General features: G+C 36.5%; 1 protein-coding gene across 3 annotated transcripts in view; it reads left to right on the forward strand.

Annotated features, from left to right (window-relative positions):
* Positions 1 to 8972: 8972 nt before the first annotated feature.
* Positions 8973 to 27698, forward strand: part of LOC140135419 (tyrosine-protein phosphatase non-receptor type 1-like) — an 82537-nt gene continuing 63811 nt past the window's right edge. For all 3 annotated transcript variants that reach the window (XM_072156912.1, XM_072156910.1, XM_072156911.1), the window contains exon 1: positions 8973 to 9123. In XM_072156912.1, the coding sequence (XP_072013013.1) occupies positions 9058 to 9123 (66 nt within the window). In that variant the 5' untranslated portion in view covers positions 8973 to 9057. The remainder of the gene's footprint in view (positions 9124 to 27698) is intronic.

A 27698-nucleotide genomic window follows, 5' to 3' on the forward strand; every position in this document is an offset into this window, starting at 1 on the left:
CCAAAGACCCCATATTTTTTACTTTTTCTTTCTCTCTGTCACCCGAAGACCCCTTATTTTTCCATTTGATCTGTCACCCAAAGACAACTTTTATTTATCACTGATTTTGTTACTTATTTTGAAAAAACAAAGAAATTTGAAGCCATTTAGAACTAGAAATTTGATTTTTGAGGTTTCTGTGGCGCTGTTTCGGTTCTCACCCAAAGATCCATTTAAAAAAAGGTCATGTTCTCACCCAATGACCCCATATTTTTTACATTTTGCTCTCACCGAATGCCAAAAATCATGCTCTCACCCAATGACCCCATATTTTTTACATTTTGCTCTCACCGAATGCCCCTGGGTGCGAAAGTGCCAGCCCTACACCTATATCCATTTCAAATTGAAGTGCCCCCGGTGGGGAGGACTGAGGGATGTGTCCCTTCCCCACCTTTTGGCAAAATTACCCATTTTTTGTTCTTTTCAGCCACCAAACATCACATGTCTGTATAGACACTTGTAGCTACGCTCAACTGAATAGAGCTTGTTTTATGTATCAAGACTGCCGTTTTCTTAATTTTGCCAATATTACAATCAAAACACCTAATGCCTATTTTATGACTTTCCTTCCCCATTAATGCAAGCGTACGGTCACATTATCGACGTCAATTCGATGCCATCGAGGTCATACTTTTGTTGACCTCGATCATTGGTATTGAATCGATGTCGATAATATGCCGAGGCTTGAGGTGGGTAGGTTCAAGCTTCAAATTGATGCTTGCATAAGCCATTCCTAAAAAAGTTCAATATTTGTACTTCTTTGCAGGATCTCTGATAGTGCCTGAAGTGTCTGCAGGTATAAGAGCTAAAAATAATTATTGAAAATATTCTTATATATTATTCGGAACAAACAAATCCATCAAGACTATTTTCCAAGAATGCCTGTTATATTATAATTATTAATGTAAGAGCTTTTATTGCCCAATGGTTATGTTGTAGCCATGATTACCACAAAGTTTAGACTAAAGGGATAAACTGTCAAGATTGCAGGAATCGGGCAACCCATTTGAATATCAAAGGCACCCAAATTCTCAAATCTCACCTGAAATTATTTTTGGGAAAGAATTTTACTGGAGTTATATGAAAAAATATGAGCTTCAGAGGCCAAAATACCAATTTTAATGGGGGGAAGCAGTGGCGACACAGGGGGGCATGCGGGAAATGTCCCCCAGTCGGAACTCTTTTCCCCAGTAAAACCCAAAATTATTAAACTTTCCACTTTTTGAGACAATTTTGAGCAGAACCTGTTGATTTCTCTCCCCCGAAATTGACTTCCCCATGCCCCTCAAAAAATCCTAGTGCAGAGAGTGGTAATAAGATCAAGCATGACCTTATCAAAATAAAACTGAGGTCACATATCCGTAATTGTTAAATATATGTACACTTGTAGCTACACTCAATCGCAGTGGCGCAGTGGCATAGCTAGCACTTTTTCTGAGGGTGGGCAAAGGGGGGCAAGACAACTTTCAAGGGGGAAACTTTGAAAATGGTAAAAAAAATACAAAAAAGGCCTGAAATCTTAAATAAGCATCCCATAAGGGAGGCAAGACTTCTCACAGGGGAATGCCCCCTGCCACCCAGCTAAGCCACTGCTCAACCGAATAGAGCTTTTATTTATAAAAATTTTAGTTTTCTTCATTTTGCCAATATGACAATCAAACCTTTAATAACTATTTTAAGACTTTTCCTTCCCCATTTAACCATCATTCCTAAAAAGTTCAATAATTTGTTCCATTGCACTGATAGTGCCTTTAAAAGTGTCTGCAGGTATAAGAGCTAAAATTAATTATTGAGAAAAAAGTCGTGTTCATAGATTATTTGAAACAAACAAATCCATCGAGACTATTTTCCAAGAATGCTTGTAATTATTTATGTATTAGTACCTAGACCTCTTATTACCCAACGGTTATGTTGTAGCCAGGATTGCCTTTACAGTATCTGCAGGGATAAGAGCTGAAAATAGTTATTGAAAATATTCCTGTTTTAGTTTGGTTGGAACAAACAAATCAAGACTTTTTTCCAAGAATGCTTGTATATTTATATAATACCTAGAGGTTTTTTTAAGAAAACTTATATGTTGTAGCCCTGATTACCACAATTTTTTAGACCCGGAAATGGGAATAAACTGTGTCAAGATGGTAGATGTTGGGACTTATTGGGACAGGAGTCAGGCAGCCCAATTGAATATGGAAGGCACCCAAATCATCAACCTGTTTGCAGCTCCAATAGACAGTGACGTAGCATCATAGGGGTACTGGGGGGCATGTGCCCCAATCGATCTGAAATTTAAAAAAAAAAACATAGGAAAATTGCCAAAAACGGCTTGTGCCCCCAATCAGACCCGCTGCCCCCAAATCCCAATCATGGTCGGTGCCCCCCAATGTGATGACCCACGCTATGCCACTGCCAAAAGACCCTCATACCAGTACACAGTCCGCTCCCAAAGACCCACTACCTCAAACTTTCTTTATTTCATTCAAATAAAATACAACAGCAACAACAGACATAATTGAGAAGAGCAAGTCAGCCTTTTAGATGCACACAAAATATGATTGGAAACTGATGTCATGATACTTGCAAACGCCCATTTTTCTGCAAAGCGCTGCTACATGTTCTGAGAGACTTTGGCCTATTTTGAAAGTAACATGAAAAAAACACCAAAAACAGGGAGGCCAAATAGTCTAGCAAACGTGATGTACTGGTTTGATTTCCAAGTGTAATCACTTTTCCTAGTTCCTACCATCGAAAGTAATTATTTCTTTTTCCTACATTCCTGTACAAATTTGTGACGATTTCATGTCAAAGAAACATGGATTCTCTCCAAAACTTCATGCTTTAGAGTATTTACAGACTGATCTTTGACCATCATTTTTCGGATACAGTGGAATTCTTGCAGACTTTTTCTTCTATTCTATTTGCACTGATCTAGTTGAAAGACTGTTGATAAATTGCTCTAATAAATAGGTCACACAAATATAGCCTGCATGTTTTGCGATATTATCACGATAATAGTGATTTCTGAGAACTAGGCTGTTCCATCAATTGCCAGTAGCCCTTGTGAAAGCTAGGTTACAGCTATTGCAATGTGATTCAAAGCCCATGTTCAAAGCATCTTTGCAATATGGGTTTGCGAGCATTTGCTTGAGCCTGGTCCCATCAGGACCCAAGTGTATGTGGCTGTTATTACCTCAGTCTTAAAATAACCAGTGCATAAATTCCAGAAAAATACAGCACTAATTCTTTTCAATTAAAAAATATTGGATCCTATTTTGCCAAATGAAACCGATGTGTTCTTCTAACTGCAATCTGCCTTTGTGAGCATTTTGCTTGAGCCTGGTCACATCAGGACCCAAGTGTGTGTCCACCCGAACGGACTGGTAAAACAACCAAGCTGTTGTTACCTCAGTCTTAAAATAACTAGTGCATAAATTCCAGAAAAATACAGCACTAATTCTGTTGGATTAAAAAACATTATCCTGGCTTGCCAAATGAAACCGCTAAATCTTAATCCTTTAGTTCTAACTGGCAATAAAAGTCAAATTTTAATAGTTTTGCATATTTTCTTACAATTTCAGTCACAAAATTCGATGACTAGACATGAGTCTAGTCATTCAAAGTTAGAGTATAGGTTTATGAGTTGGCTCATAAAATGAATATTTTAATAATTGGTCATATAAAAGATATTTAGAAAATATGTTTTCCAAAAATTGGAACGCTTAATCTGAAATTAGTCTTTATAGTACAAGTCTTACGGCTTGATTGTCACAACATACAAAAAACACCATAATGTAATGACCCATGTTTTTGGCCCATGTTTTTGGCCCATTATTTTCAAAATTTGGCCTAATTTAAAATTTGACTTTCATTGCCAGTAAAAGACTTACTAAAGGATTGTAAAAAAATTTAGCTGTTTCATTTGGCAAAACAGGATAATGTTTTTTTTTAAATCCCAAAACATTAGTGCTGTATTTTTCTGGAGTAAATAGAATTACAGTAATGCAAAGTTGCAAACAAATAAATATAATTGTCGGTCGCAATACATAGTGGCGTACGTGAAGGACAAAATATGTTTCTGAGAAAAACGTGAAGGATATGTTACTGATAACAAAGTCGATACTCCTCCACTGTTATCTCTTAGTAGCCTGATTCCATTCGAGGTTCAAATGATAGTTAAAAAGGATTTACCATCATTATAGGATATAGCTAGCTCTAAACCTCTACCCCACTAATAATAAATCATGACAAATAATTTTATATATTAGATAAGAGTTTGTCCCTAATGGGGTGGGTATATTGATTAGAAGAGCCAAGTTCTTGGAATCCAGGGTTTGAAATCAGTTAGATAAAGGCAAGAGTGAATTCAATTTATCATGTAAGAAAATAATCAAGTCAGACAAGTTCAGCTGACATTAACGACTTTGGGAATTGGTTTAAGGAATTCGCTTCACTGGATTTAACATTTATGTGGAGCCTGTGTAATAATTAAGAGAAAAACAATGTGGCCGGGATAAAATATTGTCTATTAAAAACTGCAAAAATTTAATGGTATGAAAATTAACATTTGATTTCAATTGTTACCCTGAGACATACCTTGTTTGTGGCAGGTCTCTGCAGATTCCAAGCAATTAACATTTTATGCAATAGAACACATTGCTACAGTTGTACCTTCTGAAGGAGGAATGTGTATCTGCTTTTGCTTAAGGGTATAAGAGGTATTGTTGGTCGAAGCAGCCAAAAAAATCGATTTTCATGATATGAATCAATATATTATTAAAAAATAACACTTTGGTGTTTTGTACAAGTTCATTCTACAAATCATATACTTTGAAAACTTGCTTAATTTATTGTTGTTAATGAGTTACGTACATTTGACAAAAGTGTTGTTGTTTCAGCCCTCTTTACAACATAACTCAAGAACCACATGACCTACAAAAGTATATCTGTGATATTTGAATTCTTCTACACGCTTGCTACGAATTGAGCAATGCAATTTTTGCTAAAGCTCACTACCATTCGCAAGATGCTGGGAACTACTTTTTGTTTTGGCTGCTTCTACCAACAAACCAGTGTATGATCTTTTCAAATGAATTAGGTTTTTTTTTCAAACCTGATCTTTTAGTATATTTGTAATGTTTACACATGTCCTAACTTATACCTAATTGGATTCTGTCAATTTCATTGTGCTTGTAGGATAATAGAGTATAATGTTGAATAAAAAACATTAAATCTCAGTTAATAAGCAAATAAAGTAAATGGGCTTTCTTTTATTTTACCATGTTATTTTTGCTTTATAATTAAAACCAGAATTTTTGAAATAACCAAATACACTTTTAATGTAAAAGAGTGAACAACTTACTCTCCAAAAGAGTGAAAAGTGATAATCACTCCTGAAAATGTGAAACCACTTCTCAGTAAAATGTGACACTTATTAAAAAAGACAACCCCTAGTTTCAAAATGATGGCTGCCCAGTGGCGGCCAGGATTTTGTTCGGGGGGCATTGAGGGGCAAAGTGAATTTCAGGGGGGACAAAATCAAGAAATTTTGTGCAAAATTACTGCAAAAAGGTGAAATTTGTGTAATTTTGGGTTTTTACTGGGGGGAAAACAGGGGGGCAAGAGTTCTGACTGGGGTCATTTGCCCCCTCATCTCCCCCCCCATGGCACTGCCACTGTGGCTGCCCCATTACTTGCCACTTCAAAAGTTTAGTGTCTTCCTCTCATGAGAAAAAAGTTGTGGAGATATGAAGGACCAAGTGCTCAGTGTGTAATAAAATTATGTGCCACATAATAATTTTTACACAGCCCTTAGATCATAAAGTGACCATTTTAATTTATTCAAAAAGGTGTGCAGGAACACACTATCAAACAGATTTTTTGCAGAAATTAATTGTTAAGTAGTACATGAAATTGCTTCTAGCATTGGGGGGGGGGGGGGTGGAATAGGGTCTTCAAAATTGTTTGTACATGGATGTGCCAGACTTTCTTTTAGCTCTTTTTCCTACCCATCAGTATACAATTTTTTACAAAAAAAAAAACACTCAAAATTTGCCCTAATTGGGTGCTTTAGGGGCACTTTTACCAAATGCATATTGGGCGCAGTGGTCACCACTGAAACCCACCCATTGATATACCAAATTTGATGAAAAGGTACTTAAAACTGTGGCACATCCCCACCTTCAATCAGGAAGACCCCCTGCTACCCTTTGCAGTAATGCCCAACGGTGTAATAAAATACCATGTGAAAGAATAAGCCTGAAGTGCTTTAATTTAAACCAGTTTTATTCACCAATTTCCCCATAAAGTAGCCCTACTATAGGGCCTTTTAAACACACTATATCCAAGAACCATTGACTGCTCTGGGAAAGCAGTCAGTGGGTTTTAGCAGTCCTCTCGATATAGCCAGGTGGTTATCCTGGTTTTGGATCACCAGAGCTCAGAGTGTATTAAAGCCATATTATTATAACATTTGCTGAGGAGGACACCCTCACTGATTTTTTCAAATTAATTTTTTTACACGATTATATTGTACTTTATTAAACCAATATACCCTGAAAAAATCAAGACTCTAGATGCTGTAGTTTTGTCAAAATCCGAGATTTTGAATAAAACGCCGGAATCAGCGTTTTATTATTACGATGGAATTATTAGTCGAACGCATACACGATGTTCATAACACACAGTACGTACACGGCATGCGCGACGGTGATCTACACAACAAAGGGCCGCACCATAACATGACCGAAGGAGTGGAAAGTGCGTATTATGCGACATATGCGCTGGTAGTAAATTCCAATTTTCTTTGCTCTGCCGTAGTTGTTCAGCTCAAAAATAAAAGGGGATATAGGCCTATCTGACAGTAAAAACTAACATTTTATGGCAAAGAAAAGCTAAGAAATGCTAATCTATTTTGTATGAAAATGTTATAATATGGCTTTAAAAGAAAAGGCCATATACTCTCATGATACTAAGGCTACCATAAAGCTCCACAGGTAAGCAGAGTTACCTCATTCGGCTTAAAATGATCAGAAAACCTCCTTGACAGTTGTTACTACGGTAATATTATATAAAAAATATTTGGCAAATAGTAACAAAATTACAATTTGACCGAAATCATAAATTATATGGCTTTCACCTGACAGGTGCTGAAAATTAAGCTAAATTAATTTTGCTTGATTTGTTTCATAATTATGTTAGTAATAGCAAACATAACTCCAAAATGACATCCACAGAAAAATGAATAAAAAGATCAGGCCCCTGCATGCCCATAGCCAGGTGGATGCCCCTATTTGCCCCACCAATTAAGTACACTTCTCTGTGTGAACATAAACCCCCCAAGTGTGTAAAGATGTTGCACCAAATTGCAGTCTCAATTGGCACTTCATTTTTAAAAATTATCCTCTTTGATGCAAGTGCAGTGCTAATGGTGCAATCAATTATGTGTCCTGTGGGTGATGAATTATAGGGAAACATTTTTGGCAGGCCAAAGGAGGAGGAAGGGTCAAAGGAAGCATTTTTTTCAGATTGAAGGGGGAGGAAGCAATTTTGGCAGATGTTCTGGGCACATGCCGTTTAGGAACATGTCTGTTCAAATATGCAAATTTTTTGCTTGCTGCGCTCATATAGGCCTATGATAAGACAATTTAAAGTTTTCAGATTGGGTATTGGGTTCCCCAAAATCTTTTGTAAGGTGGGGGGGACAAAGATTTTTTGGCACGGCAAAAGGGGGTAAGCGATTTTGGGCAGACCATTTTGAGAATCATCACCCCCTTGCACCACTCCGGGACACCAGTACGCTATTGCACAGCCATCTCCCCCTCCCCAAATGACTGGCCTGTGGATCCAGTAGTTTAAAAAGGGGATGGACTTTGAGGGAGGAGCCATTAAATATAAGTCTCCATAGTGGACTGTTTGGCATTTCAGCACCCAGGCTCAGATTTAAAGGGGGTGGGGATGTGATGGACTCAAAAGTGCCAGTGGACCTTTTCCTTAAAAATGGGCTCAACATTTTTACTGAAAAATGTGGACCATCATGTGCCTTCAAATAAAGGGCTGATCAATGTTTTTTAATAAAAAACAGAGGTGTAGCATGGGTCATCATATTGGGGGGGGGGGGCACCAGGTCTAATGGGGGGGGGCACAAGCCATTTTGTAGCAATTTTCCTATGGGATTTTCTAAATTATGCAATAGATGGGGCATGTGCCCCTATGACGCCACGCCACCGTAAAGTGGACCCCTGGCTCTACAATTACCCCCCCATCCCCAGCCATGCCTATAGATTTCATTAGGTTTAACATAACTAGGACTAACTGCTCAGCAGCATGGTCAAAAGGTGGGGGCACAACTTCCACTTTTTTTTAGTCAGTTCGGGGAAATGTACCCAATCTGGGGAAAAAATGAAAATTTGAAAACAGTCGGCGGAATCCGAGACTTGTCCCCCTATTTTTGAAAACATGTGCATGCCACTGTAGCTCCTCATAATTTCGTAAACCATTTTATCAAGGCACAGTGCCGTTTGTCAGCCTACAACAGAATTTCAGCACAAATGTATGACTATGAGTCATGCATCATAGCTGAATTAATCGCCATAGCCGCTTTTGGAATGATGATCATTTTTCTGCAGTGATACATTTACAGATCATCAGTTCAATAAAAATACACGGTGACTCATTTATTGTAAAACCCTCTGTTTTGGAGCTTGCAAAAAATAATACGACGATCAGGTGAAAATAAACCCAAGACAAAACAGTAAACATGACAATCTAATCTACTGGCCTAAATGGCTTGGATTAGTCTCCTTGCAGTTACGCTCGGAGATCAACGAACTTTCGCAACTCAATGGACTTTGTACTCTGGACTTGGGTAAGAGACTACCAATTTCCTGGAATTATTTTTTCCTAGTCTACGAATTTTGCACGCATTTCACTATACTTTTTCAACATGAATGGAAGATCGTTATGACTGCAGCTCGCTTTCCAACCATTTATGACACTTTGCCCTGAAATAAACAACATCACACTATGTCGACAATTCAAGATGAATTTAAGCGGATCGAAGAAAAGAAAGCATGGGGAGCAGAATTCATTGTAAGTCGCTTCTACGAGATTCATTTATGCTGTGAATTTATTAACCTGTTCGCTAGCTCGCTGTACAAACACTGCACTGCATTGCACTCATGATCGTATGCGTATTTTGTATGGAGCTAGTGATGACAGATGAGATAGTAATACACGCTGTTCTTCGTACTTCACCATGTTCACTGATTTACTTACATGTTTGTAAGCTTCAACTTATCTGACCACCAGGTTCAGGATCGATCTATAATTTGGTTGTACATGTAGGGGCCTACTTGTAATCAGTTGTGTGTTTTGTTGAACTTCTTGAATTGTACTTATTTGTAGTTTTCAACATGTTCAAATCTAGCTCGAGTGGTGATGCTGCTAAAACATACTGGCTGCTATGACTGCATAAACTTGAATGATAAACGATATTGTGCATGTGCGATTATAATTGAAGACCGAATTAAAAAGACTATAAAATAATAGTTTCTCGATTGTGAGAGAATGAATGTACTGCGTGCACTGCGTAATGTCACAAGTTTAGTGGAATAACACAATAGCGCGATCAATTGTGCGGTAGGCGTTGTACGCCGACGCAATTGTCATTGTGTGCCTATTGAGCTCTCATGATCGAGAAACTATTATTTTAGCTATAGTTTGCGTATGTATGACGAATGACGATTGACATTCTGTCAACCAGACTAAAATTGCCATACTGCGCAGGTCAGCACTCAGCAACCAATCATATCGCGCCTTTGGCTTTGCCCTGACGTCGAATGCAAACTACAATGTAGTCTTTAAATTCGGTCTTCAATTATATGAGCCAGTAGTAGAAATTTCATTTGAATGAACACAGCTGCCAACAGTGGGACGATTGGCGGTATGAAATCTCTGTGTATGTGCGAGCGTGGAAATCGAAGTGAATCAAAATCGCTCTTGATTGGTATAGAACCGTACTTTCATATTTTTACTTACAAGTTACAGCAGCAAGGTTGAAATTAAAGATCGCGATCAGATCGCATGTACAGTTGATAGTGACTGTTCTTTTGCTGCTGTGCCATTTGCAAAACTATGCTATGTGCTGCCTGGCCCTGGGTACATGCATGCTAACTTGAGAACTTTTATAGTCCTGCTGCAAATTTACACACGATATTAATATTTTATGAGCCATGGCGGAGTGTAAAATGGGGGAGGGGGCAGAATTTTTGGGCAGGTGAAATTAGGGGGGGGGGGGGAAAGTAATTTTTGGCATTATTCATAGAGGACACCTTTAAATTAAATGTGCTTGCATTGTAGAAGGCTTTCAAGGAAAACTACAGAAAATACTTAAAAAATATATGCAAATTAGCAATGTATATCCCTAGTCTTGCCAGCAAGACTTCAGTCTTTATCATAAACATAATGACATCTACCGACCATAGAGAGTATGGTTACAGTTACTGGAACTATGTATATCCCATGCAAATATGCCAAATCGGCATTGGAAGTTTGCAGTTCTGGGACACTTTGCCCTTTGACATATATATCGGAAAATTCAGAAAAATTGTTTTTTGTGCATACAAAATATATAATTTTCGCCAGCCCATCGGGCTGGTACCTATTTCTGGGATGGGGTCAGTTTGCTCAAGAGATTATTTTTTATTGGTATTGGAATGACTTTTGTTTAAAACTTTTTGTGGTTGAATTTTTTTAAAAATATTTTAATTCGATTTGTAAGGAAAAAGTAAGTATGTTTTGCCGTTTCAACGAACGAAAACGAGTGAGTATTACCAAAGTTATGTTTGAACTAATTATGACTTTAAGGTATAGGCCTAAATGTAACAATAATAGTTAATATATATAGCATCATGGTCAGCAGAAGAAAATCTGACATCACCTATGATGTCATATCAGTGTCCTTGACCGGGGTCCTTACTCCTTGACCACTGAACAGCGTGATATCATGTTGATAACAGATCTATAGAATCAAAATCTTCATCATATCCCGGATCATATCACAGATTCTCAACAATCTGTGATCATATGGACCATATTGATGTGAAAGTAGTTATCTATCATATCCTGTGTCGTTTTATAGCTAAAAATTATTTTTATTGATGTAATGGTTGCTATCATAAACATCAGTTTTGTCTTTTCAACGGAAAAAATCCGATGCAAAATAAAGTTTTTAGGGCCTAGCTATAATATGGGCATAATTTATGCATGTAGGCCTATAGTATTGAACAATGTACCCCATTTGACATGCACTTATAGATAAATAAATTGTCTTACTTTATTAATTTAATAACTTCTTGATTATAAATAAAATGACACATAATTATTTGATTCATAAAATTACATTCAACAAAATGATTGAAGAGAAAACACACAAGGCACTATAGGCAAATTGTTATAGAATGGAGTATGTAAGATGCCATGTCCATAGCTTCATGAGGAGTTTCCGACTAGCAATCAACATGATCAGCACATTCAGAAAAACACAGTTTAAGAGTGAAGATTGTAGTGAGTAACCAGTCCTTTATAAATGTGCTGGCCACTATCTATTATAATATAGTAGGCTTAAACTATACATTGCGAATTAATTAAGTTATTTTAAAATAAAATGTACATGTAAGTTAACTCAAACCGGCAGTGTATTTGTGAAGTGGTATATCGAAAGCAGTGAAATCGGACATTCCTAAGCGAAGATATTGAGTTCGTAAGTTCTGGTATTACAAAATTGGAAATTGAGATATCGTGGGTAAAAAGCTGAAAAGACAAAAAAAACAAAAAAAACAACAACAACAACAACAACAAACAACAACAAAAAAAACAGACCAGAACAATTTGGAGTAATGAATTAAAAGAGTTGACATGAGATTAGGAATTAATGTTTTCTGCTGTTTCAGTGTGCATGTTCTCATCGTTGATGGTTTGGTGGACTGTCATGTAGATGTAAGCGTGATCCTAAAAATGCCTTTCACATTGACCAAAACTAATTACAAGACCTCTTCTACATTGAGGCTGGCTTTCCCTTTTAAAGGGAATTTTTATATGTTTTACAATGAAAACAAACCCAAAAAACATGTTTATTTTATATAATGGTATTGGTAACATTATTACAATAAGAAATTAATTAATAAAAATTACAGCAATTCCCCGATATGTCAGAGGTCAAAGTGCCCCAAAACTGCTCTCAAAAACCGGAAGTTACAATGTCAATTTGGCTTATTGGGATCCCAGAAATTGGGATCCCACTAATAAAATTCAATATGGTATGTCCCTGGCTGTTCAATAGCAATAATTCATACATATGCAACATTATCCAGCTTGGAAAAAAAATTAAAGCATGTATTATAATTTTTAACTTTTTTTAAAAGTTAAAACCTTGATAACAAGTAATTTCGAAGTAAGTAATGGTGTCTCCAATGGAAGAAGTACAAATTACACCATATTAAGGATCAAAAGATGATTTATTAGGTGAAGTGGAGGTATGGTACGGGAAATTATTGTGTCCGAAGTGTCATACTGGGTGAAGTATAGCATACCCTAGACTAGCAACAAATCGCAATTATGGACTTACATGTAAATACAGTGAAGTGTGCAAATGTAATAAAAAATCTTACACATTTTACATGTAAGTACATATATATCAATTGTAAATTATACCTTTAATTGGTCGTTACCACCGCAAATTTTTGAAAATTAGTTTTGTTTCATTGGATAGGGATGAATAAATTTGCTTTGCAATAGTTTTAATGAAAATCAACCTTATTTTAAAATTGCAGTGCTAATAAATGATACTTTTGGGTTGCGGAATGATACTTTTAATAGTGATAGGCTGTATAAGGGTGTTTACAAACAGCTTAGGGTACCAGCTTATATGATGCAGCTTGTTGTTGAGTAATTTGACACCAATTTCATTGAAATCGGCCAAAAATTGAGACAGTGCCGGCCAAATAACAACACACAAGGGGGGGGGGGCAGATTTGGCCCTTATTTTCTAGTTTTAAGGGAATTTTATCACATTAAGGATTATGTAATGCATTTTTGGTACCTACTTACATAGTTTTAGGTCCAGGAAGGTCATTTATGCACTTTGTGTCAAATGAAATCTTTTAGTGTCCTTAAAATTAACGGTTTGGGTAAAATTAGGCTGTGAGGGCGCTTTACCTTTTAGCGACCCATTTCGCAACCATTTTTGATTTTTAAGTTAATCATACTAGAGATAATTATCAATCATCCATATTCTGAAATTTTCAGCCATTTATCACATTTGGTGTGGCCGTGGCACTAATTTTTAATACAGGGGTAACCTGCCCATAGCAATATACAGGGGTCAACGAACTTTGTATCATATGTAAGTCAATGGAAGCGTCTCTACACATATTCAAATGGGTACCACACACAAGTGAAATAAGGTTGAGAGTTCAAATTTGGACAGAAGATGTTATTTATCAGTAACTTTGATTTGATAATAAGAAATGATAAAATTTTAGTAGGGGGGATACGTAACAGCTATTAGGCTGAACAGCGCCTCACATCCTAAATTGGCTCTTAAGCGTGCATCAAAACATACGATTTGTGTGAAAATTGCATAAATATATCCAGGGGACCCAAAATCATGTAAATAATCATTAGAATCCAACAAACAGCAAAGAAAATGCCCATAATTGTCAAAATAGTGAAAAATAGGGGGGGTCCCAAGAAATCCCCCTTATGCGTCGTTTTTTGACCGGCACTGTCTCATTTTCAACCGATTTTTTTTTTAAAGGTGTCAAAATGCTCAGGAGGACTAGCTGCTTCAATTCAGCTGGTACCCTAAGCTTTTTGAAACATCACCCTTTTTTGGGGGCTGTACAGCCTATCGCTACTTTTAATCATAAAATTAGTACTCAAACCAGTGTCATTTGACACCTTAAGGATGTAATCAATCATAATCATTATCCAAGTTTGTTTGGTCTAATAAAGAAAATAATTATAAAGTAAATAATTATTATTAAAGATTATTCTGATGCACTCTCATCAAAATCTGAGAGGGACACACTGTGAAAAGGAAGTACGGTACCTCATTTTGGACAAACCACCTCGTTTTAAAGCTCCCCTGAACAATGGTTGATTAGCACCGTAATTTGTGAATTTCAGTAGCAGTACCACTGTAACATAGCAAAACAGTACAAATCGAGTACTTATTCCACCCAAAGTAATAAAAAAGTGTGCAAAATGAGTACATGATTGTAAAGAGAGAGAGACCTCATACGTACATGTACATGTATGCTACCTAGTCATCAAATACAAATTAAAGCCCTGGCTAGCTATTGTAACCAAGACTTTTCAGAAACCATATTTACCGATGTGCTAAATTTAACTCTCAGGCTTTTCATAATTGGCTGAAGAGTCAAGAAAAGAAAACCACAACTGACTTGAGAATTGAAAAAAAGGGTGGCAAATAATGATTTGATGCCAATCTTTGTTCATCCTCGGATGTAAACTGTCCACGTACTGGTGTTTTCCTTTCGGCTCTTGTGTGAAAATCAAATATGTTTCCATTTTCAAAAGAGACAATATAGTTCACCTTATGTAACTGGGTCATTCCAAGAACTTAGTTATGACAAACATACATTATATATAATCAATTATCTTAAAAGTTGTTTTCTTTATTTTTAGACCAAACAATCCAATGAAACAAACTAATTTTCAAAAATTTGCGGTGGTAACGACCAATTAAAGTTGCATCATTCTGCAGCGTTGATGCATAATTCATAATGTACCAGTTTGAAAAAAAAAAACAGCACTGCCTGATGAACCATTGTAAGTGACATTTCTCCCACAAAACCCCTTGCAGCATTCCGCAACACAATAAGCATTCATGGATTGCAAGGATTTTTTTAAATTTACAATAAAATAAAAACAGTGATGATTATTTCTTGAAAGAAGGTGATAGTTGTTATGTTGTACATCCTGTGGCTATAAACATCCAGTGCCAAATTTCACTTCCAAGAATTTTAGACAAGCAGAATAATGACATATTGGAATGTGACCTTGCAACACTAATTATTGGATAAAAAAAATGTGGTACAGTAATAATAATTTTTGGATAAATATTGATATTTGTCAGCTAACAATAAGCTAAGTACCGGTTTATAAGACACATTTTACTCATTATGTATTGATATTTTTATGTCAAACATGGACTACTTTTCATAATTTCCTATGGGATTTTACACTCAACATCATTCCGCAACGCTCCTTGCATTTCCGCAATGTTACCTACTGTCGAAAAATTTGGCATAAATAGACGATGCTAAAGATTTTTCAAATGGATACTGATAATTGTTAGTTTACATTCTAAGCTTTACATGGAAAATCTAATATCTCAGATTACTAAACTCACAGAGTTCGCCAAAAACTTTCTAGTGAAAAAAATACTGCTATTGTGCGCATCATTTTGCAACGAGAAGTCTGCGTATGTATGCAAATTGGGAATTTAGGGTGGTTTGGAAAAATTTCTCCTAATCATTCACTTGCCAAAAATAGTTTGCCATTATACTATTCACCTTTTCGTGTTAATAAATACATGTTTGCCTACTACATTAAAAAGAAATTTGTACGAAGGCATTTTGCATCATTCCGCAACGCTTGGAATTGCCCATATATTGGTTTGTCTACAAGTCCATTGGAAAAGTACTTTGACACTGGTTTACTCTTAATTAGTAGATTCAGTCTTTGGAACAACAGACACATTACGAATATCAAGCAGAATTCCTTTTCCAAAGATACGTGCGATGGCCGAGAACAGAGAGGGGCTTTTAAGCTGAACTTACACTTGATTGCTTAGCAATATATTAATAGTGGCGGACAACAATTTTCTGCAAATTTCATTTTTTAAGTATTTTAAAAAACACATGACAAAGTACAGTTTTAGGCCATGATATTGTCCTCATGACTCGGGTCAATATTCATATTTTCAAATTAAATATCTCCAAAGTAGACAAGGCATGACAGTGACTCCCGGTTGTATCAAATGAAAGACAAAAGAGTAAATATTTTCCCTACTCAGAGTTGACACTCCTTAAAGACCCAGGTCAATTAACAATATTCATATTGTGAGTCTTTTCCTTACACTAAATATCTTGGGAGGGGGGAAGTGTGACTCCCATGGGTGGTGTCAAATGAAAGAGCAGTGGTGTACACAGGTTTTCAAAAGAGGGGGGGGGGGCGCAGGTCTCTATTCCCCCCGAGTGTTCAAAAATGTTTGTATACTGGGTGCATTACCCTCGACTTCCCAGCAAAAGTGGGAGGAGGGGTGGCCCCTCTTGACGCACACCACTGTGAAAGAGAAAAATGTAAAGAATGCAAGCAAACTGGTGGTGCTACTCTAGTAATAGTTTTGCACCCATTTTAAACATTACGAAAACAAAAAGGTGTGACCCCCAGGTGGTATCAAATGAAAAGAAGGAAAAAAGGTTAAGAATACAAAAATAAAAATTCCTTTAAAAAAGGAATGGGGCGCCCTATGGGAACTTTGATGTGAAATGCAAACCTCCAAACACTAAACTATTATAATAACTGTTGGTTCTACTCAGGACTAAAAGTTTAAAGCATCTAGTATCAATCATCAACCACTTGTGTAATAGAAGTTTAGTTCCAAGTGGTTGAAACATGTTCAGAAACTGTAATATTTCTTTGAATGATTGTGCAATTGGTAACCAAATCGTGAACAGGAAGTTATTTGTTGCTTTTAGTGCATTTTATATCCTATTTTTATGTGTACAACATGTAGGATGATATTACTGGAACTTATATATGGTCATTTTCACAGTAAAGGGTGTAACTTTTGATTTTTAGGGTCAAAATTTCAAACCACTTAAATATGTTTCTGCTTACTGAAATCATGCATAGAAGCAACTTAAATTCCAGTAAAATAATGTTTCAAGGCTTAAACCTTTTGATTTTTAATAAAAAATTTAACATTTCCATAACATTTTGGTTAAAATCTAAGAAAAAATGTATTTTACATAACCTCAGAAAATTATGACATGAAAGCTGGAATACATGTGAAATCCCATTCCAAAGTAAGTCAACAGATATACATGTAAGTTAAATTTTATACCATGTTTTGCTATGTTTGTAATTGCAGTTTTGAAAATTTTTAACATCAAGTGTCATTTACAATGGAAATTTCCAAACCTTAAACATATTTTTTAAGTTTTAATTGGGTTCCTAAAATAATTTGAATGTCTAACTTCATGTACAAATACTACTTGATGAAAGGAACCTCCCAGCCAAGTTTCACAGAAATTGGAGTTATTTTTAGAAATGGCAATTCAAGCGATTTGTGTTTCGGAGGCTTCAGTTAACAACACAGGTGATCATAAAAGTAAAATATTTGGCTAACTACTACAAGTTGACATAAAAAATAGGTAAAAAATATCACAATTACCAATTTTCATGCTTTGCTTCTAAGTATTGAATTTCAGTTGTGACAAAAATTAAATTATCACAGCAAGTCATTTTTTTTTGTTTCGGAGGCTTCATGTTAACAATTGTTAAACATTGCAGAAGTAGTTTTTTGAAAACAACAGTGTTGGGATCATCTAAGCTGTTATTTTCTTGTGTGTATTGAATCAATGATTCTATGCGGCAGATATTGTAGATTTATCACATGTTAATTTTTTCACCCATTTGTTAAGTATGGTGTTTTTTTGCATGTGAAGCCTCCAAAACAGGCTTTTTGGGTATCAGTATATTTTTCAAACATTAACCATAATGTCAAAATTTTTTTAATTTATGACATTCTGCACATATCAAGTAATAATTACAATGCAGATATCAGTATGAAACACACCAATTTAGATATGCATAGATGATAATTAATCTTATTGTTGTTTCGGAGGCTTCATTTGTTTCGGAGGCTTCAATTGTTTTAAACGGAAAGTTTGTATTGGGTCCCATTTTCAAACGGTGATATATATCTCCACGATTTAAAAACATGTGACTTGAGGATCTACTTTGCTACATTTTGATAAATAGATTGGATGAGCTCTTTTATTTATCTTTGCACAAGCTTGCTGAACAGTTTGTTTCGGAGGCTTCAAAAAAGTTAACGGAAAAAATGCTATGTGAAGTCAAGATTTTATAAAAAATTTAAAAGCTTGCAAATCGACTAATTTTTGTTACCCATTTCAAGTTAAGATAACAACTGTTATGAATCAAGAAGAAGTGAAGAAATAACCAAGAATTATGAACCAAAGCTACACCCACAAAGTTTGTTAACAATTGTTAACGGAAAATGAAGCCTCCAAACAACAAATATCAAGTCCGGTTCTCAAAAATACAGGGCTGTTCACAATTAAATCTAATGTGGCAGTGTTTACTGAACATATGACTGTACTTTCAGGATAAGAAAAATTATCCATGAACTAACTGAAGAAAACACAGGGTTTTACAAAAATGTTACTGTTTTTTATAGTTTTTCAAAATGGCAATATTAAGTACATTTAAGCCTTCTAAAACTGAACGCAGTAACTCCCAAAGCTGATTATGCTACCCAAGGTAGCTGCTAACTAGATGACTTATGTGGCCAAAAATCATGGAATTCTGTGGCTTTATTAGAACACTACAGATTAAAATGTTAAAAATCCAAAGTTACACCCTTTACCGTGAAAATGACCATATCTGAAACTAAATCAAAAGCAAATTCAGTTTAGAAAAAAATTATATGTAAAATGAGACAAGTTTGTTTCTTCCATAACTGAGGTCTTTTAAACACCAATGTTTTGTTTGTAAGGAAACAAAATTGCAAACCAAATGCTTGATGTCCAATAAACAAAAGTCCTTCCATTGGGGGAAGAGGAGTCAAAAATTCCAAGTATGTTTCGTAAAATAATAGTCAAATAGTGAAATTTAGTATCTTTTTACACATATGTAATTCAGGGAGGTGGAAAGTGTTAGCCTCCAAATGAAAGCACTTTAGTTTATTAGCGTATCATCAAACTTTAGGTTTTTTCCCTAATATTCTTAAGGAAGAAATTGAATTGAATGCAACAAAATTCACCCCTTGAATGCCTCCGCTTGAGGGGGGGGCAGTGGGGTATGTCCAGTCCACCCAAACCATCCTGGTGGGTGAGGGCTATACAGGCAATCTGTTTCAATCAGACTGGTACCGAAATTTTCAAATCAAAATGTCCACTCTTTTACTGATAACCATAAACCAGAAAAATTTTAAGGCAATCTATCACAGATTTATGATCATTTTATTTCCCAGCCAGACAGAAGGATACACCATGTTAACAACAAGTGTTTATGCGTTGATACGACACAGGTGGCTCTCTTAACCCCCTGGGCACTACCTGATGATGTAACATTGCCTTTGATTGGTCGATTACATGATATCTTCACTTTAATCACCAATCAGAATGGAGCTTTACAAATAATTCACCCCAATTTTTTTGTGTGGTGAAATTATTCTAACAATGTTGCTGATTGGTCCAATTGATAATGAAAACTTCGTTTTGACCAATCGGCACGTAGTTCTCAAGGGGTTAACATGTCATATTACATTTTGCTTGTCTAATGTGTTCTGCTTGTAGGAAATCTCACAGGAAAGGTCCAGTAATGAATTGGCTGCTTTATTGGCTCACCGACTGGATATTATAATTGAAATTGATATGGAACACTCAATATTAGGCAAAAAAAGATTGTTTGCTTGTCAGGCCTGGAAAAACTGTGGAAAGTGGGAAGCTCCTTCCCAGGATATTTGGAGGTTTGGAGGGAAATTAAGGTCCTTAAACAAAGAAATATATAAGAATTCGGAGGGAAATCTGTCTTTTTTAAGGGAAATTTTGATCATCTTCCAGGGAAGTTTTCATGTTTTCCAGCCCTGCTTGTCCAACATGAGCTAAAAAAGAGGTTATTTTCTGTGTCTCAAAATGATGAAAATCATGTTCACCACCGTCGGATATATGCATTATAATGCGACTGCAACATTACATCTCTTCAATTTCCAGTACTATATACCTCAGATGTATTTAACCGGTGGATTTTAGAAAGGAGTTTTGTACAAATAAAAGTGATGTTGACAAGAATAGAAGCGTCAGATCGTGGCTCCTGTCCTTAGGCGAGTTGTAGATCCAAATGATGAATGTAGACATTAGTGGGCTGTTTTGGAGATAAAAAGATGTCTATGGACAAGCAAGTATTTTTTTTTGCTTTATAAATAATGTGGGATGTGTGGGTTGTACAAGGGTGAAGATAAATGTCTTTGCTCTTCATTTTAGACCTGGAACACATGCACTGACCGGCAGGGTTCCCGTTAAGGTTTTAAAAATGTGCGTCCGTAATGACGCAAGTTTGCTGACGAGGTTGCAAAAACTTGCGTCCAGACAGATTTTTGTGCATCCATCTTAAATTCTTTTTTATAATGATACGCAGACAACCGGGATCTACACCTCATCAAATGTTGATTGTTAAAAAAAGTAAAAGTGCATTTTCGCATGATATTCCATCTCCATTCGCTATGATAATTTTTCTCATTTCTGTGTCAGTTTTGGTCCGAAACGTGGTCAAAAACAGGTGCAAAAACATGAGCAAAGTCTCTCAATCTTGAGCAATTTTCGTTCGTACTTTCACTTCCGCATTCTTTTTTTAAATTAACGTGTTGTTGATGCTACAAAAACTAAAACAGCGCGCTGCCACAAATAATACGAAAAAGGGTTATCATTTCGATTTTGTCTTTAAAATTGCTTTTATTCATCGTAACAATAATACTAATAAATGAAACCTAGATTATGTATGAGAAAATGAACTTAAAATATTCAAAATTGAATATTGTCAGGTTGTGATAATTAAATAAACATTAACCGCACGTTAGCGGCACGTGCGTGCTTGTAAACAAATCAATCGGGACTTCCCCAGCCATCAAACATCGATCGTTCGGAAAGCATGCAAAAAGTGCACGATTTCCTGACGTTGCATTTACAAATATTGCAGAATTTACTTCAATTCTCAGCAGGTGGGTCAAAATTTTGGGGCTTTTATTATCTTAAAAATATAAAAGAATAAAAATTTCTTATTTTTATCATCAATTAATGATAAAATTTCGAAGTTTTGTCTGCGTCCACATGCATGTGACATGGACGCAAAATACTTGATTAGCCATGTGAACTCCAAATTTGTAAAATACGCGTCTGGACGCAATGACGCACACTAACGGGAAGCCTGCTGACCGGGGGGGAATCAAATATGAATAAAAATGAGAGACTTTTGAGATAGAAATCTGTAAAAACATGCAGGCTTTTGGTGAGAAATCAACTTTTAGATCTAAATTATGGGGTACATGTAATTGGGTGAGAACATAATTTGACAAAAACAGGATTTCAAAAAGAGGAAGAGAAGTCTAGAAAGTATTGAATTTCTGAACTAAATATAGCCTCAAATGTCATGGCTCTTTGAAAAAATAAGGAGAATGGGGTGTGTGTGTAACCCGGCCGTATGGGTTAAGGTCCGTTCATACTCCGACGCAATTGTTGTGCGTTGCCGATATATCGATTACTTTTTGCCGCAACTCGACGCAACTCATTGCATTCCCAAGTTAAAATGTATTTAACTTTATTGCGATACCGCAGTGTTCAAGTCCGTTCATACTACGTCGCAATTGCGTTGTGATGCGGTGCGTAGCCGCACTACATCGTACTGCAAAACACTGCATTGCGATATCGCAATAAAGTTAAATACATTTTACTTGGAAATGCGACGAGTTGCGTACTTGAGTTGCGGCAAAAAATAATCGATATATCGGCATCGCAAAGCAACGCATCGCAAAAGCGGTGGTAGTATGAACGGACCTTTCTGCGGTAGGCCTACGATGCAGTGCGGCATCGCATCGCAATTGCGGCGTAGTATGAACAGACCTTAAGTTTTGTGGGGTTCATTATCGAACCCCAACGGTTTTAGCTTGTATTTATATTATTTATTAACATAGGCCTATTTGTTTGTGATATTTCAAGCGTTTTAAAATTTCAAAATAATCCCATTTACTTACACGGTTGACGATGGAAATTTACTGAATTTAGAACGCACATCATTCACCACCTGATAGAAAGTGTACACAAAATCCCTCACTTCAACTTTCAATTACTCGCTTTATATATCAGGGGAGCTTACAGTAGACTTATGTTTGAAAAAATATGATCTCTAAAGTATTGTGAAACTATCCATAGCTCTCAATATTTAAGCGATTCTTACATATGTTCTCAGTCTTTGGTTTGAAATAAAATGGGTCTTTGGTGTCAACGGTGCTGAAAATGGGGCCCTCCTCAGCCCAATTTAATACTTTTGCCCCCCCCCCCCCCCGATAGAAGGGGTGGCCTAGAGAGTATTAACAGGGTTGCCAAACCCTACGATTTGGTACAACTTTTGAAGATTTTCCCTGCATCTTTTGACCAATTCTGTCCCATAGAAACCAGTGGCTAAGAAAAAAATTGGCCGACTTTTCAACATTGGCTCCCATGACTTTCGGTAGTTTTCTGTTTCATAGAAACCATGTTAAGGTAAAAAAAATATGAGCGATTCTAGCTGAAATTTTTTTTGCAACCCTAAGTATTAAAAGGGCATTTCGTGATCTACAGCCTCACCCCCCCCACTTTTTTCAAAAAAGTTGAGTTTTTTATATCACTGGAAACCTCTGGGTAGTGGGTACATAATGTTTATGTACCAAAAATTTCTTGTAGATTAATTCGTTTAGCAAAAATATCGTCAAATTTGAATTTCGAAATTACAACACATTGTCTATGGAGCAGTGTAATAATCATAATCATGCGTAACTTCGCAAAACGCAAAAATCGGAATCAACTGAAATTTTGGGAATAAGGTTTTTGTGGATATCTAAAATGTCATAAAAAGAGGCTGCTAGGATCACGAAATACACCTTTAAGCCTAAAGAGAGTATTAAATTTCTTAACTAAAATAGTAAATAATAAATATGACTTCAAATTGATCTGTAAGATGAGTTTATGCCGAGGCTCTAGTTCTTTTAAAACATGGTGATACATAGAACTTAGAAGGCCTTTGAACTTTTAAATTGCCCTAAAATCAACCTTACATGTAAATGTGGGCTTGAAGGCTTTGCTTCTCAGAATTGATCAAATGTATGTTAATGTATGTGGGAGCTCTACATTAATTGTTGTGTGTGGGCATATACACATGTACACAAAACCTATCAGTAAGAAGATTTGGTAAACAATTATTGCTAGCTATACAACTGTACATGGCATGGACGCATGTAAATTTATTATTTTTATTCGGGTGTGCCGTGGGTTAATTCGAGGGCTGATGTTCACAATTGCACAAAATGAGCTCTTGTAAAAAATTGTTTGGATCAAAGTAGTTTGGTTGTATTTGGTGCCACTGCCAGCATCATGGTAGAAGCATCATGTACATGTACTCCATTGCATCACCGAAATGAAAAAGTTATAAGCCAATGAACTCAAAATGATAGGGTGTTAGAGCATGATGTGTTCTGGTGCTCTACTACATTCCAACATAGATCTCGGAAACAATTTTGTCAGCAAACTAGTCATTTTGCTTGATAGAATTGAAGAAATGGTTTATTTCACTCATGCAATCAGTGAGGAGTCCTATTTATTAACTATTTATTTTGTTGATATTTTTGTATAAATTTACTAATTTTGTGACGCTTTTTTAGATGAGGAGCGAAATTAACAAAGTAGTGTTGTACACAAAGTTTCTAATTCTATAATACGATTGAAACTCACTATCAAGCTCATTATCAAAAACACTGTGCATGTGTGCATTCCAAGTGATGCCATGACGCAATCAGCCCAAGTCATATACCCATGGAATCGCTGGCCGGGCCAGTGTAAACCCCGTGGATACAGGTCAGTGATCTTCTGCATGGCATGCATTGCGAGGGGTGGGAGGTTCAAAGTCCGGGGGTACCAAGTGACTTCTATGTTCATCTTTGATCCTTCCGATAGCAAAAAAAAACCATGGGTTGGCTAGTTAGGGTAAATAACCAAAAATGTTGGAACATGACAAACTTTATAATTATTATTTAGCCTAAAACGTAGCTCTATGAAATTGGTCAGAACCTTAAAATCAGGGGTTCTCAACAGGCAGCAGGAGGGAACCACTTTAGAAGTGACAGGGATGTGCGGACAGCAGGTCGAAACTAGGGGTCTTTCGGTGAGAGCCTAGACACTGAAAAAGGGGGGTCTTTCAGTGAGAAGGCCAAAAAAAAGGGGGTCTTTCTGTGCGACAGGGGAAAATCTCACCAAAAAAGGGGGTCATACAGTGAGACTGGGAAAATGTTTGGGTCAAAATATAAAAGTTGATAAAAAGGAAAAAAAAGAAAAAAAAAAAAAGGTCATTCAGTGAGAGATCAGAAATTTCCCAAAAATATTTGGAAAAAGGGGGTCTTTTGGTGACAGAAAAACAAAAAAAGGGGTCATTGGGTGAGCGGGAGTTCAGTAAAACATAAAAGGGGGTCATTGGGTTAGAGGGAGTTGAAAAATGGGGGTCAATGTGACCGCACATCCCCGTCATCCATTTTTAATGAGCAGCACTTGAACACTCTAAAATGTAAAATCATATGTGACCATCCAGCACAACTGAGCCCTGAAGTCGCCAATCATCATTTTTGAGATATTCAACCAAAATATTCTGCTTGAAATTAGCTTTAAAATGATGTATATCATGTCTATAGTACTTGACATTTAAGTACCGGTAGTGAAAAATCAATAAAACAGTCAATAAATCCTTTGTTTCCTATTGTTTATTGTTAAGTTCAATTGAGCATATCTCAATAGTGGCACTGGCGACATCCGGGCTCAGTTGTGGTGGATGGTCACATATATGTACCTGAAATAAGGAAGGTGATGGCACTGAAGCATGTGTGCTATCATCAGTGTTTGCACATCTCCATAGCATATTCATGCTTAAGTTCTTAAAAGAACTTAAAAATATGCAATAAGTAAATCAATATAAATCTGCTTACCAGAATGTTTGTGAGAATGGATTCCTGGAAATTCTAACCCTGGTGCTGGCAATGCAGAAATACAAATGCACTTTATTAAGGAGGATATCATTGGATGGGGAAAAATGAAATAGCCAGAAAATAATATGCTTACAATACAAAATGCCAGAGAAGAGGTGAAGCCCATTTTTAAAACCAACACAATATCCAATCATTATCTAATTCTATTTATGTGCCTTGCAATGCATTTGTATTAAAGCTTTCTTAGTATTTCCAACTTGTCCTTATATTATTCATTTAAGAATTGATAGGCATGGCAGTTTACTTGTACATTGTACTTGTAGCCTGATGAATGGTTTGACGACTCTGCACGACACAGACACAGGCGTAGTGCTATAGGGCACGTTCTTGATGGTAATCGTGATGAGCTTGCGAATTCCTGGAAAATCTGCCTGTTTTACACAAAAAATGTATAGGCTAGCTTCAATATCAAGGTAGCAGCTTGGCAGATGGTTTTCTTAAGGATAAAAAAGATGATGTGATAAGGCGCCAATTCCGTTGAAACATTGTGAACGAAAAGTTAAAACATCATGGGAATATCTATCAATATTCAGGTAAATCAGATAAATCAGGTAAATGTCCTTGTAAATGTCGCAGCTTCGTAGAAGAAGAAATTTTCCCGCAGGTGTGTTTTTTGTTGAGAAAATTCCTGAAACATATGCTGATGAATCTTGTTACAAATCAAGTGAACATGTTACAATCTGAGGTTTTTAAAAGTACTGTGGCTTTATCATGGATCAATGTGCAAACAGGCATTTCTTAAGATTTCTTTTAGTTGATTGGAAACCGATGGTTTGTACCAATATTAAATTTAAGTTTCTATGAAAGTGTTTCTGTGGTGTACCGAGGTTCACACTTAACATTTGTATCAAGTTGCTCATACATGTAATGTAGGTCAAGATAGGACCAGATCTTGCTATTTATAGCTATTAACCCTACCCAATCCATGGTAATTGTTTTGCTATCGGAAGGGAAAGAAGAAACGAAAAAGGAGAGAACGACGAACAAAGAAGTCACTTGGTACTCCTGGGATTCGAACCTCGGACCCCTCGTATGCCATGTAGAAGATCACCGACCTGTAGCCACATGGGTTTCGCTGGCCCAGCCAGTGATTCTGTGGGTATGACTTAACTGATTGCGTAATTGCATCACATGGAATGCATGAATGCGCAGCGTTTTTCATAGTGAACTTGAGTTTCAGTCGGGTTAGGGTTAACCCATGGTCAGCATTTTAACTTGCTTCAAGTTTACAATTGACTCAAAGTGGACAAGTAATAGCCATGTTTCAGCAATCGCTAGGAGCGTAGTATTTTTTGTGGCATAACTTCTATCATTTATCAGAAAATTGATTGTGAATATCTGATCGATAAGTCATTAGCATGCCATAGCGTCAAGTCACAAGCAGTTAACTTGAAGGCAACTTTGTTGCTACATCGTTAACCACAACTAGACGCTGGTAGCGATTGTGAAAATCCTACCAGTGTTTGATTCAGTACTTGTTTAAATCGCACACTGTGACTGCTATCATGATATGCCCTTAACCTTCCCACTCTCAGGGTGGTTTGGAGGGTGGTTTGGTCAGTGGTGCCTATACATACAAGCCCTCAGCCCTCATCTGCTGAAGTGGACGCCACACAGGCTGTATTGTTTTGTAGTACGCATGCAGATGGGTTTAAAATAGGGTTAATAAAATCAAATAGAGTGTGATAGTGGCATTTGGTCTTTTTAGCTCACTTACATGTAACATGTGTAAGTATTATAACGGTGTAAAGTGTTTTGTACATCAGAGCCAGTACTGTGAGCTGTTACAAGAAATTCCATTTGTATGTACCATAATACTTTGTAAGAATCAGGTCAGGTTTGCTGTTTGTATGAACTTGCATGGATTTAGAGGGAATCAACCATGGTTTCTGTCAATCTGTTTTCCAGGAAAAATAATATTCAAGAACTGAATCCTTGATTGTATAAAATTATAAGTATTGTACATAGGTTTAGATGCAGAGTTGTAGAATTCGCTGCCTGTGTAGACCTGGCAGGCTAAAAATCTGTTTTTTTCTATGCGTGTCCCAATGCACTGACCCACAGCAGACGAACACATCTTCCATCATGCTTTGCGAAAATTCTTTCAGTTGCATTGCAGCCACGATGGCGAACAGACCTCAGCACGGCTACAATGACCAACGCTGTAGGTCTATGCACGGTACATGGTACCCATTATGTCCCCCGTCCTTCCTGCGACCATCATCACCCATATTCGGCGCTGAGTTTTGGTGATCACAGATTCAAAATTTTATGAATTGAATAGACTGTAATATGAATTATCTGTGTTCAGCATAGACATAGTTGTTTTTGATGTGTTAATAGGGCAAGGATGTTGAAATAAATGAGGGGCAATTTTGATACGGTGACCTGCTTTATATTATATAATTCATGTAGTTAATGTGTGTGGGTACGTACGTGTACACCGGCAGTGATATCGACTTTAGATAAACAAGATACACACGATTTGTAATGAAACATGTTGGTGTTGACGAATTTCAAAGAAAATCTCAGTAAATTGATTGAGATT

Source organism: Amphiura filiformis, chromosome 16, assembly GCF_039555335.1.
Source record: "Amphiura filiformis chromosome 16, Afil_fr2py, whole genome shotgun sequence".
NCBI lineage: Eukaryota > Metazoa > Echinodermata > Ophiuroidea > Amphilepidida > Amphiuridae > Amphiura > Amphiura filiformis.